This window comes from Aspergillus clavatus, genomic scaffold (genome assembly GCF_000002715.2).
Source record: "Aspergillus clavatus NRRL 1 1099423829804 genomic scaffold, whole genome shotgun sequence".
NCBI classification, from domain to species: Eukaryota; Fungi; Ascomycota; class Eurotiomycetes; order Eurotiales; family Aspergillaceae; genus Aspergillus; species Aspergillus clavatus.
This window is the reverse complement of record NW_001517095.1, coordinates 32,507-45,266: the sequence shown is the minus strand read 5'-3', so window position 1 is coordinate 45,266 and position 12,760 is coordinate 32,507. Positions and strand designations below refer to the sequence as shown.

Here is a 12,760-nt window from a genome sequence, read left to right as displayed (position 1 = left end):
AGTCAATCGAAGTCGTCCCATTCGTAGATCAAATTCGCCTCAACGGCCATGGCGAGTATCCTGCTTCACGCTCAGTTGTATTATTATTGGCACTCGCACTGGATTTTTACGCAACTTAGAGCCGTCTCGCTCGGGCCGAGACAAGTTTGCACCAAGTATGAAGTTGTAGGCTTTTGCCGGAGGTAGATTCTCGACTCCCGCCTTTTTCCGAACCCACGATGGGTCAATGGAATGAGGGACCAACATCGGCAGGTTTCAGTGGAGGAGGACCTTGGGATTATCGGATGTTTCGACGAAAATTGCCGGAATCTGGGGGTGTATCCGGAGGGAACCGACTCGATAATTGTAGTTAGACCAAGTTACTGGCGTATGTGAAGAGGGACGGAGACATGGAAACTTGTTGAGCAGGTGAAGCTCTATCTTTGCATTCACATGGTTCTTTCTCTGCTCGTCATAAGAGGCATCTAGCGGTTGAGATAGAAGTATGATAACGGCGGCTGTTACTCACCTACTATGGGAGTACCTCTAGCCTAGGTAGAAAGTTTTTTGGGGAGGATCGATCAGCGACAGGACCATGAAGAACCTATTAGTAGTATCTGGTATCTAGTCTACTGTTTAGTCTAAATATATTCAACGGATTGCAGACGTTCTCCCGGGTCGAAAATCACGTCCCAACCCAACCCCACATGTGATCCCCAGCCAGACTTCCTAGGTATCCTGGGTAATGTTGATCTATCTATGCCATTTACCCTGACCCCCCTTCCCCACTCTATTGAGGATACCCAAGGTGCCTACCTAGGTAGGTACTGTATATATGTAGGTGGGATTGATTACTCCATACGGAAATGAGCAAGTTTCTAGTCCGGTCGTCTACAGAGTAGGTACATCTGAACTCTTATTCCGTACCTGTATCCGTCTTTCTATAAGAAGTAGCCGAATGTCCCAGAATACAAATTAGAAAAAGGACCATACAAGAAAGATTTCCCGTTTCCCTGGATTTGTGATCACTTCCATCGCTGTAAAGAGAATACCATACCCTATCTATATCTATGTACACTATTCACACACGGTATGTATGGGCATTGTGCAACCGACAAGAGACAAATGGAAGCTTCTCCCGACTCACCGAAGACCCCTTCTGATCAATTATCCGGCCGTTGCCTTCCCTTCCCCCCTGGGCCAGACTCTCCAGGAGTGGTGGCTTGGTATTTGCTGTTCGGGTTCCCTTCCTAGACCTAGCCTCCTAGTCTTACCTAGGTAGGCAGGCTATTTGTGTTACTCCTCCTCTACCCTGAAGACTACCAAGACCCAAGTACCTTAGTAGTACTCTTAGTTATTACCCCTCCTTCTTACCCCTCCCCCTCCCTCCTCTTCCACTGCTGCTCCACCCCCCACTCTCTTCTTTCCTTTCCCAATCTCCTCTCCCTTTAAGCTCCTGCTTTCTGGTCCAGAGTTGTCATCTTCACCTTCACTTTTATCTTCAGATCAATTCATCCTCTTCCTCCCCCTGTCCACTCACCTCCTCCTATTGCGTGATCACTGTCTTGTTGTCTGGTACTTTTCAAGACCTCGCGCTCACCCTCTTATCTCAAAAAAGATCTTCCCATCCTTCAACATGGTCAAGGCTGGTAAGTATTCTTGAATGGTCTTCTCCCTTCCGAAGGGGGTTTTGCATCAGGAAACGTACTGACGCGTACTGGATAGCTGTTCTTGGAGCATCTGGTGGCATTGGCCAGGTCCGTATTCCATACCCCCTCCGTCGATTTTACACAGCAATGTAAAAAAATGTCATGTTAACGTCCGGTTTGGTTCGATATCTAGCCGCTGTCCCTGTTGCTGAAGGCCTGCCCTTTGGTCGATGAGCTTGCTCTCTACGACGTTGTCAACACTCCCGGTGTCGCTGCGGATCTTTCTCACATCTCCTCCGTCGCTGTACGTGCCCGCTCTATGAAATCATCCGGCGAACGCGAGTTCAGGCCTGATATCTGACTTGTCCCTGCAGAAAATCACCGGTTACCTTCCCAAGGATGACGGGCTGAAGCACGCCTTGACTGGCACTGATATTGTCGTCATCCCTGCTGGAATTCCTCGTTGGTGTCTCCTGGGCCAATATAATGTTGTTCGGTGACTGACTAGAACTTCGCATAACAGGCAAGCCTGGAATGACCCGGGACGATCTATTCAAAGTCAACGCTGGCATTGTCCGTGATCTCGTCAAGGGAATCGCCCAATACTGCCCCAAGGCTTTCGTGCTCATTATCTCCAACCCCGTCAACTCCACTGTTCCTATCGCCGCTGAGATCCTGAAGAATGAGGGTGTCTTTGATCCTAAGCGTCTCTTCGGTGTCACCACTCTGGATGTTGTCCGCGCCGAGACCTTTACCCAAGAATATTCTGGCCAGAAGGACCCATCCACGGTCCAGATTCCCGTCGTCGGAGGACACTCTGGCGAGACAATTGTCCCCCTCTTCAGCAAGGCTTCCCCCGCTTTGAATATCCCTGCCGACAAGTATGACGCGCTCGTGAACCGTATGTATTTGTGTTACATCCAGAGGAGCCTTGTCGAATCGGGGCTAATCTCTTCGCAGGTGTGCAGTTCGGAGGCGATGAGGTTGTCAAGGCTAAAGATGGTGCTGGCTCCGCCACTCTGTCAATGGCGTATGCTGGCTTCAGGTGCGGTCTCCCTGGTCGCGAAAAAGGACCCGTTTTCGTTGCTGACTGATCACAGATTTGCCGAGAGCGTCATCAAGGCCGCGAAGGGCCAGTCTGGTATTGTCGAGCCCACCTTCGTCTACTTACCAGGTATCACTGGCGGTGATGAGATTGCTAAGGAAGCTGGCGCCGACTTTTTCTCGACCCTGGTCGAACTCGGAGTAAGCTGGAGATGCCTTGGAGGTAGTCCTCTTTTGATTGAAGAGTTGCTAACACTTGATGTAGCCCAACGGTGCGGAGAAGGCCATCAACATCCTCCAGGGCGTCACAGAGCAAGAGAAGAAGCTCTTGGAAGCTTGCATCAAGGGTCTGAAAGGCAATATCGAAAAGGGCATCGATTTCATTAAGAACCCACCACCAAAGTAAACGCGCCCAACCCCATCTGTCAATCACAACCTTCACTGGCCAGCTGCAGCATTGTCTTTAATGGAGTGCACTTCTGGATGGTCCTGCTTGATTGTTGTTTTGTCTTTCCTTTTTTGCCCCCCCACCCCCCACCCCCCAAAACTCTCCCCCTTCAATTCCCACTCTCCTCTCAATTTGTGTTATAGTTCGTGGATGTGGGCAGAGCCTTGCTAATCAGTGTTATCACGGAAAGATAGGCTTTGAACTATAGGTTTTCGGAAACAAATTAATGAGCATGTCGTTGGGGGTAAATTGTTTTTTTTTTTCTCAAAATGCAGGTTTGTAGAGATATGCATGCGGGAAATGAACAAATGCCCCTCTTCTTTCAAGACAGCCTATATCTGCGGATACCAAAGAACTATGAGCTTGTCGAAGCATATCGTGCGAAGGAAGGGGGTGTCTATTACTTCAGCTTTTCCATAGATTCAAGTTCAGATCACTTGTGACACGATGTTTTCCAGTTGAAAATCCTGTCCCCACGCGTTCAAGGCCTGGGTTGAACTGTTTTAATTTGAAACGTTGCCCCAGGGAGCTCCGAAGTTTCGGCTTGAACAGTGGTTGTTATGCCCATGCTTGATAGAGCGCCCCGAATGACACCGCACGGAAACCAGAGATACTGTAGGAATATTAGAAACCGCAGGCCATAACTATAAGTTTATGGGGGTTGCCCACAGCTTGAGCCATCGAGACAGCATCACTTCGAGAGGCCATGCTCATCCTTGCAAAAGGTCGAAAAGAATTGTCTGTCAATACATAAACGCCCTAACAGAAAGCAACCTACTATTAGCTTCGCGTCGGTATAAGACGACCGATTGAAGGATCCTAGATATGCTTCGTATACTGACCCGATGATTTGTTTTCAAATTGTCCACTTGTTTTGTAAAAAGGATCATCCAAAGATCTTTGCATAGGAATTTAATGACATCGAGATTGTCTGTGAAACGGGGCCGATCACGAGAAAACCTGCGGAATAAGGAAGATATATCAAGTTGAAGTCAGCTGTATTTGCGCCCAGTCAAGCCTTGTCTAAAAACATTCTTGATCCACGAATTTACAGTCTCCGACAACGCTCAATATTGACCGTCAAAATAGCAGACGAAGCGTGTTCGCTGGCTTACCGTTCCGCCAGTCCTTGTCCAACTCTGTAGCCGATAGATTCAAGGCGGAAAAATGTGGCCTCCCTGGCCTCATCATCATCAGCTATCTTGTCGCTAAGTGATAGATCTTTGGCTAGGCGCTCGGCCATTGGAACGAGCTCTATCATAAGGAAATCCAGGCATGAAGTGCTCAGATATCGGACTTGAGGATCGGAGTTATTTAGAGATGAGGTGGACACATCGAACGACATCACGATGAGTTGGAGTGACTTAGAGCGGAGCAACGTTGGGTTCTAGAATAAAGAAGAAGAAGTCGCTGGATTTCATCCCAGATCGAGTCTGTAGTTCATAGCGTTATCTTCGGTGGTTGCGAGGAGAGTTCCTAACTTGTCACAATGTGGCTTGAGAAATTGGGGTAATTCATAACTCGTGGCCCCGACCTTAATCATGCACCTTACTTTCTCCGCATGGACCAGAAAAGCCAAGCTGAGACGTTATTGGTGATGCATATTTCATGCCTGCCTAACCACAAACTATCGACTGAGGAATGGTTACCTTCTTAGATATCATATCCATCCCACGTCCTGGGATTTCGATTGGCTATGATTGTTGCTGTCTTGCTAGGATTTGATGTCCGACTATTTCTGGGCCGGAAAAAGATACATCTGGAGAAAGAAATTTTCATATGTAGGAACACTCAGCAGAGAGGAGCAATGACGACCCAATCTACATAGCAACTCAGCAAGAGTTGAGCCTAGAGTAACTTGAAGAAACCGATCATCTACAAATCTGATCGACACACGATGCCTCTTTTTGACCCAGCCAAAAGTATGTAATTGTGAAAGCTTGATCCCAAATACGCCTCAACACCTTACAGATATGCTTCGCAAAAATGATCATGCATCATAAGCACCATTTTGATTCGGGGATTCCGAGGTAGTGTGACTGGGGAAAGACGAACCACCCCCATTTATCTGTCCAGTGCGAAACTCTGGTCGCGGGAATGCTCTATGAGAAGCATTTAGTGCTGGACGCTTCACTGGCCTGATTGGGGAATCGTCTGCATCATCATCACTACCTGTCAGATCAATCACTTGCGATGCTGGGCGCTTATTGGTAGACAAACGGGCCACGGATGATGTCGCCGATGGCTCCCTCGATTGAGCTGGAGTCTGTTGCAGAGTTAGACCTGATGCTGGCATCGACTCTTGCTTTACACGCGCAATTCCTGGTTCCTTAATTTCAATCAACTCGTCGTCGTCATCATCCGTCGCTGGGGTGACACCAGCCGTCCCGGTCAGTTCCTCCCCACGTGGATTTGACCATCTTCCATCTGGTTCGATGATGACCTGGTCTGCATCCGGGGGTGTTGAGTGCAGTATATCAGCGACATACCTACAGGCTCTATATTAGTGTACTTCACTTGGTGTTAAAAACTATAAGTGACTTACTGGTCAATTTGCAATGATTCGAAGCTTGTCGCCTTGGAACAGACTGGACACGACCAAGTGGGGGCTTGTTCTTGCAATTGCAAGAAAGAAGACGCATCAAAACACTGGTTGTGTGTGCAAAGCACAGTCCGGCAGGGGACTTCAATCCGGAGTGTGGATAGAGGGCATTTTAGCGACAAGACAGTTGATGTGGCGACGATGTCAGAATCCTCCGCTTTATTTTTCACTATGAACCATTAGAAACCATTGGTATCGGATTTTGAACATAATTTGCATACTTTCCCGTAATACTTGCTCCTTTGTGATAGTTTTCCTCCTCTTCAATTCGGAGACAAGCTCCTCCACTGGATGCCGCTGGACAAGATTCACCAGCACGAAAAAACTCTGTAGGTAAGTCAGAAGAAGAAAAGGTGATCCGATAAACCTATCAAGCTCATAATAATTGAGGTAAAGGATGAAGAGTGGGACCACAGGACTCGCCTTTTGTGTAAGCGCATAAGTCATGACAATGTTGTTAGGATATCCGGGCTTCTTGCGAATATAGTTTGTCACATCCGCAGGCCTCGTGGTGCCAGGCTTATTTTTAAGTCCCTTCAAATTCGCCTTCACTTCGTCCAGATTGGCTTTTAGCTCCACCTGCTGTGGGAAAGCAATATCGGACTTGGTGTATTGGTTGAGGCCACTGTCAGCAGCACAATAGACCATGATCCGTAAGTTTGGGTCATTTTGTAGCCTCGATGCTAGGTTTTGGGTAAGAACAACCTTAAGCTCCACATTATCCCTGGTTTGTTCGCGAACTTAACGGGATCAGTAATTGAAATCCCGGAAAGACCATCTTGGAAGCTCCACACTCACTTTTGCATTCAATTGTAGGGGTCAGGTGTTCAAGGATAGTATAGAATGGGCTATCCTTGAAAGTGACACGACCTGTAAGAATATAAGCGCATATCTACAAATGAACGGAGAAGCATAGTGATGCACACCAGGTGTAAAACCATGCGACGACATCGGTACGGTTGAAGATGTGGGCCTGTGTTGTGTTTGTATCGACTGCGCGATAGATGACGCCTGGCATGGTTGACTTGGAGGAGGCTGTATTGTGGACGGCCCAGGTATTGAGCGATGTGCTGTGGCATAAATGAATCTCCTTAGGCTATCATAACGTTCGGTATGCCCGCCTTGCGCAAGTCTTTCAATATCTAGTTAGTCATTGAGAACAGTCAGCCAAAGCTCTAATAATGGAAATCAAAGATTAGACAACCCCTGGAAGGACTAACAGTCGATTATTCGAAGTTGTAGTGAAGCCTTAACACCCGAGACAGCAAGCCCCTCGCTCCTTAATATGTCCTTGAGCTGCGCATTTGTTAAAGTTTTTACCAAAGCAGTAACGCTCTGGAGCTCAGGTGAATGAGCTGTAGAGGTCATGATTTTGAGTCAATAAGGTGGAAGCAAATGGTAGGCAATATTGGAGAGTACATAAGGAAATTCAAGAAGCGTAATTAAAGACAAGCGCGCTGATAATGGTGGCTTGACTCAGAGACATCTCAATGCTTGACTTTGGCTGACGATTCTGCCTCGGCGCATATGGACCAAACAAATGAGAAGGGTTTAGGCACTGGATGCATATGCGATAGAGACATTTATAACAGCTTGTCGAGCGCATAAGGTAGTGAGGATCTCGGAGGTGAGAGAAAGGTCTCCGATATGATGACATAAGATGGCCCAGAACAAGACTAGGCGAACGAAAAAGAGAAAAAAAAAAGTATTTGTATTCCAGATAATGTGTTGACATAAAACACCGGATATTTTAATTGAGCACACACTGATTCCTTTTCTTCCTCCACCTGTTCTAATATTTGGCAAATAATCACTGATTTCGGTTGGCTCCTATTATTTGGAACAAAGCACTATGGCAAAGAGTGTTCGGGCAAGTGTCACCAAGCGCAACAGGGCGAAACTACGAGCAGCAGTTTTTGGTCCTGCTGTTGATGCACGGACAGAGAGACTGTCAGCGAAACTGCAAGAGCTTGCCTCGCAGCCGATAACTCGGGAGCATGGCAACTCCAGTATGGAACTTGACTCTACGAAAACTGGTATGTAGAACTTGCCCTTCACACCCGTACTGAACGCTTCGCCAGAAGCCCAGAGGCTCATTCCTCGTGATATGCAGGTGGCCAAAGCAACCCCGCCGACCCTCGCTCGTCGAAAGGAAATGAAGGTGGGCTTTTCTTTTCTCTTGGAACGAACTCTATGATCATGAGAAACAATAATGGCTAATGCAGGGCTGTAAATCCTAGGGATAGATATGGACGTTGACAAAGGAACTGTTGAGCACACTCGGAGTCGGGCACATAAATCCGACCGGATCCAGAAACGCAAGAAGCCCCGTTCGTCCATTGTCTTTCGCCCACATCCTTCGAAGGCGAAGAAGAGCTCGAAGAGAAAGTGAAAGGATCATGGAGAAGAGAGAGGAACAGATTAACATCTGGGAAAATGGCGTTTGGAGTTTAATCACACTTGGAAAAACAGGCATTGAGACTTTGAAGTCACAAGACAGGCAGCCACAATGTAGGACATTCTGTAAAAGCTCTCGATCATGGCATACGCTGCCGAGTCGAACTTTTCTGGATAATTCTTGATCTATTATTGAGTTGCTATCAGATACTGTAGTGCTTTATACTCCGTGGATGTACTAATTATACCAACCGATTCATCGTTCATAATAAATATCATTAACTCTATCTCTGTGCCTCACCAATCAGAGGTCATATCATCAAGCACCAGCATATGTCATCTACTTGGTGGCTAAGTAGCCTTAGCCCAGAATAGAAGGCGGTCTAATTCAGGTAAGCTTGCATAAGCGTATCAACTCCTCTAAGATTCTTTGTAATAATAATAATAAACTTATCTACAATGTACTCCGTAGAGACACTTCGACTCTCTTATTTTTTCCCCCTTGTTCTCACTTGCGTCCAATTACTTAGATGAGACCTTTATCTTTGCCCGATCACCCTGACAATACACTCACGACGAAACGGGTCACATTCAAGACGCAACACATTTGACTTGCTCCTATATGCAGCTCCCTGATGGTCAGGGCATGGGCCATCGGCTCTCATCTCGAACAACATGAATGTCAAGCTGGGAAGCTGGGCGATTCTAATCGCCAATGTACTCATTCCTGTAGCTATCATAGCCTTTTCTTCTGGGTTCTTCCCCTACAAACCTTTACTTCCTGGGTTGGCTACTTTTGACGAGGCAGGTCTCAACTCTGTGGCACCAAAGATATTCGATAGAGTTATATTCATGGTGATTGATGCATTGCGCAGGTATGATTAAGTGTACTTAATTTGACTAAATCATATTTACCTAGCTAAAGCCCACTGCTAGTGACTTCGTTTATTCAAACACGTCCAAGTTTCATTTCACTCAAAGGTTAGCAACCATGTTAAAGGATTCCTCTGACCTTTCCTGATCATACATATTTTCTGAGATTAATAGTCTTATTCGCTCTGGTGCTGCGCTTCCTTTCACTGCCCATGCTAGTTCTCCCACAGTTACGATGCCTCGGCTCAAGGCAATAACAACTGGTTCAGTCCCATCCTTTTTGGATGTAATATTGAATATCGCCGAGTCTGACACATCTTCTACGCTTGCGTATCAAGACACATGGCTGGCACAATTGAAGGCTCAAGGGCGGCAGCTTGTTATGTATGGTGATGATACCTGGCTCAAGTTATTTCCTGGATTCTTCGGTAGGTCTGATGGAACCACGAGCTTTTTTGTGTCGGTTAGTTGCGATTCATAGATGCGGGTCACGCGAATATTCTGAGAATAGATCAATTGATTCTCTTTGGCAGGACTTTATCGAAGTGGACAACAACGTTACTCGCCATGTTCCTTGGGAATTGTCACAGAGCGACTGGTCAGCCTTAATCATGCATTTTCTAGGGATGGACCACATCGGTCATAAAGCTGGCCCGAAAAGGTAAGGGAATCATAATGCATCTCATGTCGAATAATCCGGTATTCTAAGTAAGCCTTGCAGCTTTCATATGAGGACGAAACAATATGAGATGGACTCGATTGTTGCCAAGATATACGCTGCCATGGAGAAGGAAGAACACTTGCAATCGACCCTATTCGTTTTGTGTGGAGACCATGGCATGAATGATGCTGGCAATCATGGCGGTTCGTCCCCAGGAGAGACGTCGCCGGCCTTGCTTTTTATTTCACCTAAATTCAAGGATAAGCACACTCCTGGCAAAAGTCCAGTTGAGGCATTCGACGAGTTTCAATACTACCGAACCGTCGAGCAAACGGATATTACCCCAACATTGGCTGGGCTTCTTGGGCTGCCTATCCCTCGAAACAGCCTAGGAGTTTTCATTCCCGAGTTTCTGACTCTATGGGACGATGGTAGTGTCCCTTGTCATATATATATTGGAATTTTTGTTGATTTGAGTGCTTTTTGGGCGGTAGGCTCATCCAGGATCGATATTCTGCTTCGAAACGCAAACCAATTGATGGCAACAATCAGAGAGGCTTACCCTGATCATAGCTTTGAATACAACACGACCACTCTAAATTGCAACAAGCAATTGTCAACGGGCATCGCTCATGTCCAGTGCGCTTGGTTTCGGGCCATACAATTCCTTCACCCAACTACTAAAAGCAGACCAAGCTGGCTTGAGATTGAATCGGCTCTGTTACCTTTCTTGAGATCTGCCCAGGAACTTATGAGCAGCGCTGCTAGCAATTATGATTTATCAAGACTCTATGTGGGGTTGTGTCTCACGGTTCTAGCTGTTTTGTTCTCAATTGGGCCGACTTACAGGATTCTTTCCAAGTCTCAACATTCAGGGGCATTCCTTATATTGAGTATCCTAAGTTATGGTATCATGATGTTTGCCAGTAGCTATGTGGAGGAAGAGCACCAGTTCTGGTACTGGGCCGTCACAGCATGGACTGTCTACCTGCATATTAAATCATCTCGACAACAGCTTGATTCCTCAAAATCCCAGAATCTGGCGGCCTTTCTGAACAAGTGCAGAAGTATCGGCTTGGCGATATCTTATCGGGTACTGAGGCGTTGGAATCAAACCGGCCAAAAATTTGCTGCTGAACCGGACATCGCCCAAGGGTTTTTCCCTCGCCGTCAAAATATTTTCTGGGCTTTGGTCATGATTACTTATATCGACACGTGCATACACCTTTGTGGCAATCTGCGTCAGATCAGTATATGGCGTCTGACTGCTATATTGACGACCTTGGCCGCATTCTTCTTCAAGCTGGTATTTGTGGCCTCAGACTCACCGGAGCTTCTTGCCGAATGTTTTCTAGCACCGGTACAGAGAAACCTTCAGAGTGCTAGCTTGCTTGTGCACGCCAGAATAGTCCAGTTCGGCATTGCTCTTCTCATTTTAATATCGGTTTATGTGAAAAATGACAGGCACAGAGACTTCCGTGGGGCACACTGTAAGTTTCAAGCAAAGTGGTCTCTGTTACGCGAGAACTGACTGGATTGAAAAACAAAAGCAGCGGCTTTCCCCAGTACTGTACTTCATGAAAGTCTAACTCTCCTCTTAATCACTCAATCCAGAGCCGCCAACATTCCAACCTTTTTGATTTTTCGCCTCCAGGCTATGATTCTAGCTTCGATGAACCTGACTGCAGTTGAATTGACGATCACATCCGTCCTCTCGCAGTATATGACGTTCTTTGCATTGGGAGGTTCGAATGCAATTTCTTCTATCGATCTTTCCAACTCATACAACGGGGTCGACACATACAATGCGGTCCTGGTAGGTATCCTCACGTTCATAAGCAATTGGGCTGGCCCAATGTGGTGGGTTTCTGGTACTTCGCTTCTCCGATCATCCCAGGCCCGTATGAGGACGAAAGACCACGTAACTCTTCTAACATTTCATATTGCAACATCTCTGATGTTCGTCATGGCTGCATGTACAGCTTTGAGGACGCATTTGTTTATCTGGACCGTGTTCTCCCCGAAGTTCCTTTACACTTTGGCTTGGACTATTCTGAACCACCTGGTCATCAACTTATTTGGCGCAATATACTGGCCGCTACTCTCTAGGTAGTCACCATTTTTTTTTTCATACACAGTTTCTCTTGGTCTTTCCCTGGCAATGATAAATATCGATTACACGAGACTTCGTCTTGATCAGATAAACTCCCTGATGTGGGATGCATGATGCTATGCATATGATCAGGGCCATTATAGTAGACCGCCAAATATATCGTCAATTACATTCTTCTTTCTCCCTTTCTTTCTCCTTCCCGGATGCTTTGGAGCCGCACTCGCTTTACCCTTTCCATCATCCGTCTGTCTATGCAAGCTCACGAGATCACCTTTCTTCCCTGTTTGCACATTTGATGGCCGAGCAGAGACCGATGGTCCTATTGGTCGGGAGATAATTTCTCCGACATCCTCCTGTTGTAGATCCTCGATACAAGGAGAAGAAGGGTGATTGTCCAAGTTCGCTTGATTCGATAATCTCAATTGCTTATCAATCCCTGTGGCTCGAGTAAGACGAGCTAGGGCAGCTAACAATACTGTGCCAAGTGTTGAAAATTGCCCATCCGCCACAACTGTAGAAAATGCTCTGAACCATGTTTTAGTAGTCGAACCAGAAACTATTTTGTCGCGATGAAAAAAAACTGCAGAGACGAGAACCATAGGCAAATTCTCAGTGAAGACTTACAAGTAGCAGTGTGGTATGACATGCAAAGCCAGATGCTGCCTATACAGGCAAACAGTATGCGGCTTATCATGTTCATGTTTGAGTTCTTCCAAAAGTCTCAAAGTACAGCGTTTCAAGATTGACACCCATTTCCACCACTTTGTTCCGCCGTGCTGATTCTTGTTTCGGTGAAATATCAAATGGATTAGGGAGTGTATCGCAAGAATCCCTTCAATGTCCATAAGGTCTTCTTTGTGCTGCAACAGTGCTAGACAAATGAATATAAATTATAACACAATGACAGCAGGAGAATAGCACCTGCATCTATCCATCCAATTTAACGTTGAATTTTGAGTACTCAGATTTCATTAGAAAGTGAATAAAAGATCCA

At 46.3% G+C, this 12,760-nt stretch overlaps 5 protein-coding genes across 5 annotated transcripts; 3 read left to right on the top strand and 2 right to left on the bottom strand.

Annotated features, from left to right (window-relative positions):
• Positions 1 to 1,615: 1,615 nt before the first annotated feature.
• On the top strand, positions 1,616 to 3,078 carry ACLA_095320 (malate dehydrogenase; the record flags this gene model as incomplete). Its single annotated transcript, XM_001270024.1, has 8 exons — positions 1,616 to 1,632; positions 1,679 to 1,736; positions 1,822 to 1,932; positions 2,003 to 2,090; positions 2,152 to 2,529; positions 2,589 to 2,673; positions 2,729 to 2,873; positions 2,938 to 3,078. 8 exons carry the CDS (start codon positions 1,616 to 1,618, stop codon positions 3,076 to 3,078), a joined length of 1,023 nt encoding a protein of 340 aa, XP_001270025.1.
• A 523-nt stretch (positions 3,079 to 3,601) lies between these two features.
• Positions 3,602 to 4,465, bottom strand: ACLA_095310 (trafficking protein particle complex subunit; the record flags this gene model as incomplete). The annotated part of the gene is made up of 4 exons (XM_001270023.1): positions 3,602 to 3,733; positions 3,790 to 3,879; positions 3,963 to 4,080; positions 4,236 to 4,465. 4 exons carry the CDS (start codon positions 4,463 to 4,465, stop codon positions 3,602 to 3,604), a joined length of 570 nt encoding a protein of 189 aa, XP_001270024.1.
• A 645-nt stretch (positions 4,466 to 5,110) lies between these two features.
• ACLA_095300 (Siz/PIAS RING finger protein) lies at positions 5,111 to 6,740 on the bottom strand (the record flags this gene model as incomplete). Its single annotated transcript, XM_001270022.1, has 6 exons — positions 5,111 to 5,609; positions 5,666 to 5,891; positions 5,944 to 6,049; positions 6,137 to 6,462; positions 6,521 to 6,592; positions 6,647 to 6,740. 6 exons carry the CDS (start codon positions 6,738 to 6,740, stop codon positions 5,111 to 5,113), a joined length of 1,323 nt encoding a protein of 440 aa, XP_001270023.1.
• Positions 6,741 to 7,574: 834 nt separating this feature from the next.
• Positions 7,575 to 8,114, top strand: ACLA_095290 (DUF2423 domain-containing protein; the record flags this gene model as incomplete). The annotated part of the gene is made up of 2 exons (XM_001270021.1): positions 7,575 to 7,758; positions 7,963 to 8,114. The coding sequence occupies 2 exons, from the start codon at positions 7,575 to 7,577 to the stop codon at positions 8,112 to 8,114; spliced, it is 336 nt and encodes a 111-aa protein (XP_001270022.1).
• A 680-nt stretch (positions 8,115 to 8,794) lies between these two features.
• On the top strand, positions 8,795 to 11,766 carry las21 (mannose-ethanolamine phosphotransferase LAS21; the record flags this gene model as incomplete). The annotated part of the gene is made up of 7 exons (XM_001270020.1): positions 8,795 to 8,994; positions 9,056 to 9,100; positions 9,167 to 9,455; positions 9,526 to 9,653; positions 9,714 to 10,084; positions 10,148 to 11,143; positions 11,207 to 11,766. The coding sequence occupies 7 exons, from the start codon at positions 8,795 to 8,797 to the stop codon at positions 11,764 to 11,766; spliced, it is 2,589 nt and encodes an 862-aa protein (XP_001270021.1).
• Between the last annotated feature and the right edge of the window lie 994 nt (positions 11,767 to 12,760).